The 4,762-nt window shown below is 39.0% G+C and overlaps 2 protein-coding genes across 2 annotated transcripts; one reads left to right on the top strand and one right to left on the bottom strand.

Moving 5' to 3' along the window:
* Positions 1–768: 768 nt before the first annotated feature.
* LOC9311816 (enoyl-[acyl-carrier-protein] reductase, mitochondrial) lies at positions 769–3,219 on the top strand. The gene is made up of 10 exons (XM_002877388.2): positions 769–1,117; positions 1,198–1,295; positions 1,455–1,586; positions 1,781–1,924; positions 2,002–2,104; positions 2,197–2,296; positions 2,375–2,451; positions 2,538–2,616; positions 2,735–2,853; positions 2,944–3,219. Exons 1-10 carry the CDS (start codon positions 933–935, stop codon positions 3,035–3,037), a joined length of 1,131 nt encoding a protein of 376 aa, XP_002877434.1. The 5' UTR covers positions 769–932; the 3' UTR covers positions 3,038–3,219.
* A 69-nt stretch (positions 3,220–3,288) lies between these two features.
* On the bottom strand, positions 3,289–4,762 carry LOC9313502 (mitogen-activated protein kinase kinase 9). Its single transcript, XM_021026351.1, has one exon. It carries the CDS (start codon positions 4,751–4,753, stop codon positions 3,500–3,502), a length of 1,254 nt encoding a protein of 417 aa, XP_020882010.1. The 5' UTR covers positions 4,754–4,762; the 3' UTR covers positions 3,289–3,499.

The raw sequence follows: 4,762 nt of genomic DNA, 5'->3' as shown, positions 1-4,762 counted from the left end.
CAACCTCCGTAGAAGCCTATCTCCGCTACATGCCGAATTCGAGGCCCTCCTTTGGGCGATGAAGTGTATGATTGGTGCAGATAATCAAGAGGTAGCATTCCTTACAGACTGTTCTGATCTGGTGAAGATGGTGTCTTCCCCAACCGAATGGCCGGCCTTCTCAGTGTATCTAGAGGAATTTCAGAGCGACAAGGAAGAGTTCTCTACCTTCTCTTTATCTTTAATTTCTCGTTGTGCAAATGCAAAAGCGGATAATCTGGCACGAAAAATTCGTACGGAACCGCTTCATATCACTTATGTAAACAACATTCCACAAGAATGGCTCTTTTGAGCACTATTTAATTACAGATGACAAAAAAAAAAAAAAATTATATCAAAAAAAAAAAAAAAAAATAAAAAAAAAAAAAAAAAAAAATAAAAAAAAGAGAATAAGAACACTTATAACAAGGTAGAAATGTTGATTCCGGATCAGCATAGATTAGGAGGTCCCGATCCGAAATTAAGGGTTATAAAAGGGAAAAAAAAATCAATTTAGAAAACAACAATTAAAATTTGTTTGGAAGACAACAAATATATTTTCATTAACCAAATGACCGTGGTTTAGTGGTTAAAGGTTCACTCTAAATATTCTTTTTTAGCAGAGTTCGAATTCTTTCGCTATGATTTCAATTATTTCTACCATTCCGTAAACCATTTTTTATTTTGGTTCTCATTCGGTTTGGTTCTGGTTTGATTCGATTTGGTTCTGGTTCAGTTTGATTTTCTCGGTTACAATTTTTTCCTAATTTGGTTTGTGCAAAAACCAAAATAAGCTGAAACGTCATCGTTTCTGGATACTCCACGATTTTTCTTCTCAAGACCTAGGAAAAAAAAAACCCAAAACGACGTCATTTCTTATATCGCTGTGAGAGAGTGTGTGACGGCGGAGAGATATGGCGGCGTTGATGAAGTCAGTCGCCGGCCGAGCTTTAAAATTCTCATCGACGGCGAGTTTCAGGTCCAACCGACACGTCAAAACACCAACACTCTGTACCAAATCATTCTCCACCGTTATTATGTCACCACCGTCAAAAGCCATCGTCTACGAAGAACACGGCTCTCCCGATTCCGTCACCAGGTTCGTCTACTTTTACTCTGTGTTTACATAAACACACACAATCTCCATTTTTACCTATTTTTCTCTATTGGTGAAGACAGATTGGTGAATCTCCCGCCGGTGGAAGTGAAAGAAAACGATGTTTGTGTTAAAATGATCGCCGCTCCGATCAATCCCTCCGATATCAATCGAATTGAAGGTTTATGTTCTCTAATTAGTCATTCACTTTGAGAATTGATAATAACATTCTTAGACTTCATCGTCTCCATTTTTGTTTTTTGGTCTCAAAGCTAAGAGTTAGATTATGAATATGATATAGATAATGAGTTTGATGTTTGGAAAATGATGATTGTTTTAGGTGTGTATCCGGTGAGGCCACCGGTACCAGCGGTTGGTGGTTATGAAGGTGTTGGAGAAGTTTATGCAGTTGGCTCCAAGGTTAATGGTTTTTCTCCTGGTGATTGGGTTATTCCATCTCCACCTTCTTCAGGTAATCTCTATGCTATATAGACCAATCTCGATTCGTAGGAGGAATCTGAAATTTCGATGACGTTATGAAGAGAGTGTTTGTTGGTGAAATCTCCATTAGTATGTTAAGTGAAACAAGAAAAGATGTGTAATGTAAAACAGTTAAGTGGTTACCCTTTTGATTTGTGAAACTTGATGGAATTCTCTCTGGTCTAGGGACTTGGCAGACGTATGTTGTGAAGGAGGAGAGTGTGTGGCACAAAATCGATAAAGCGTGTCCAATGGAGTATGCTGCGACGATCACTGTTAATCCTTTGACGGCTTTAAGGATGCTTGAAGACTTTGTGGTCTTAAATTCCGGTTTGGACTGTCTCTTTCGTATCTGATGCAGTTGGTCTCTACCATCTTTTTCCTAACCAAGGAATTCTCTGAAACAGGAGATTCCGTGGTACAGAATGGTGCAACAAGTATTGTGGGTCAGTGTGTCATTCAGTTGGCAAGACTCCGTGGCATCAGTACCATCAACCTTATTCGTGACAGGTATAATATATTATGAATTGAATTTAAGATATTACTTGCGAACAATCAAAGCGGCTCTAGTCAAGTTAACTGTCCTGTGCTACTGATTTTAGGGCTGGGTCGGATGAAGCAAGAGAGCAGCTCAAAGCTCTAGGTGCAGATGGAGTGTTTTCGGAGAGTCAACTGAATGTAAAGAATGTGAAAAGTCTTTTGGTAAGATTTAAGTCTGGCAATTCTACAGCAGAAATTTCTGTGTATCAGAAGCTTAACATATTTGTGTTTGTGGTCTAGGGTAACTTACCTGAACCAGCTCTGGGATTCAACTGTGTTGGTGGCAATGCTGCCTCTCTTGTGCTCAAATATCTCAGGTGCAGTGAACATCTCCGTTTTTACGCACTATTTAGTTGAACGAATTCCCGCTGTTCTGAAGGTTGTGAATTCATAAATATTTCAGGGAAGGAGGAACCATGGTAACATATGGTGGTATGTCTAAGAAGCCAATCACTGTGTCAACAACATCTTTCATCTTTAAGGTAATTGTTAGATCATTCGGAAAAATTAAACTGGCATCAGTATCTCCTAGAGTAGTAATTTAAAATCTTCATTCAAAGTTTCTACTTTCTCTCACTTGAAAGTCGTTGGCCCTAACAGGATTTGGCCTTGAGAGGATTCTGGCTGCAGAGTTGGTTGAGTATGGGTAAAGTAAAAGAATGCAGAGAGATGATAGACTATCTCCTCGGGCTTGCACAAGACGGAAAGCTAAAATACGAGTTAGTCTTTTTCTTAAATAAAAATTCTTACCTCCCATGGAAAACTATCTTCAGTTACCATTTAAATCAACAATTGGTTTTTTCTGACAGAACGGAATTGGTTCCCTTCGACGAGTTCCCTGTTGCTCTCGGTAAAGCTCTCGGGAAGCTAGGTAGGCAACCTAAACAAGTCATCACATTCTAAAGCTTCCTTCGCCTGAGCCATTTAGTAACTGTTACCACTTAGCTATTAATATGATAATGCATGATATACTTTATTATTCGGTATCTGCTTCTTCTTGTACAATGTATCAGAGAAAACAATGAGAATGTAGACTGAATAAAACCAAAATAAATCATTATGCTCATGTTCAGATTGTAACTCCATGGTCATGTGTTGATTTATTAATTTGTTGAAAGAGATAACTATCAAATTATCATAAACTCACTTGGTATTGCAATGATTTGTTATATAATATTCATTTTACAATTATTCATATACTTGAGTCTGCAACTGTAAACTAATAATGAAACAGAACTCAACATGAATCAATCAATAGCAATTATAATACTTTACCAATACTACAAAATATTACATTTACCAATACTCAAAAAAACAGAACTCAATGTTAACAATTTAAGCTTTTAAACTCAACTTAAATCAAACTCAGTCATAAACAAAACCGTTATGAGAAAAATCCACATCCGAATAGAGAAACGGATGGTTCATGAGTTCATTGATCCTCCATCTTGAACCAGGCTCCTTAACAAAGCATCTCCTCAAAAAATCCTGAGCTTCTTCCGATAACCGACTCGATATACGAGGAATGAGATCAGTGTGACCGATGAGCTTAACCCAATCATCAAAAACCAAATCACCATGCTCTCCCCAAACCATTTGCCCGGTTAGCATCTCCAAAACAGAACATCCAAACGCCCAAATGTCAACACCAAAATCAACAACCCCATGGCCTATTAATTCCGGAGCCATGTACCTAGTTGTCCCTCTCATATGACCACATCCATTCCCATACTCCACCGAACCTTTCTCCATTGATAAACCAAAATCTGCAATTTTAATCAGATACCCATTAAACCTAAACCGGTGATCAACAGGGCTGAGTAAGAGATTGTCTGGTTTAATGTCACAATGAACAATGTTTCTGCTGTGAATGTAACTGAGACCAGACAGAACATCTCTAGAGAACTGCTTCACATCAAACTCCGACAACCCTCCGTGATTATCTTCGATCAAATCCACAAGACACTGTCCAGCACAATACTCGAGAACTAAGTTATATTCATGACCAGTCCCTTCTCGTGCAATCTCATCGCCGTAGCAACTAATCACGAACGGAGATTGTAAACGTTTTAGGATCCTTCCTTCGTGCATAAGACTCGAAGCCTTTGAAAGCTCTGCACTTTTGATGGCTCTCTCTGTTTTGTATCTGTCGTCTTTACTCGTCGCTAGGTAAACCGAAGCGTAACCCCCTTCCCCAAGTAACCTAGATTTCACCCAAGAGGAAACCTTTCTCACTCCTCCGTTGCGGGTTACGGTGGTGGAACGTTTCTGAACGGCGGCGTTGAATGATCCTCTGCTTAGAAATTTGACACTGCTACTAATACTCTTCTTCTTCTTCTTCTTCTTCAAAAGCGGCTGTGTAAGTTTCTTCTTTTTAATCTTCCTCGAACAACGACGTAGATGGAGCATGATCGGAGAGAGTTTTACAGTGAAAATAGGGTTTTGAGGAAGAGGAGGGATCATGGAGTTGTTGCTTGACGATGAATCAGAAATCTCAATAACACTCGTCGTCGGTGAATATTTAGGTTTTTTGAGAGGTGTGTTTGAGAATTCGTTGAACTTGACCTGACCATATCGTTTGAAGTAAGAAGACATTGAAATCTCAGACTCAATATCCATTCTTCGCTC

This window comes from Arabidopsis lyrata (assembly GCF_000004255.2).
Source record: "Arabidopsis lyrata subsp. lyrata unplaced genomic scaffold ARALYscaffold_5, whole genome shotgun sequence".
NCBI lineage: Eukaryota > Viridiplantae > Streptophyta > Magnoliopsida > Brassicales > Brassicaceae > Arabidopsis > Arabidopsis lyrata.
This window is presented reverse-complemented; position numbering and strand designations above follow the sequence as displayed.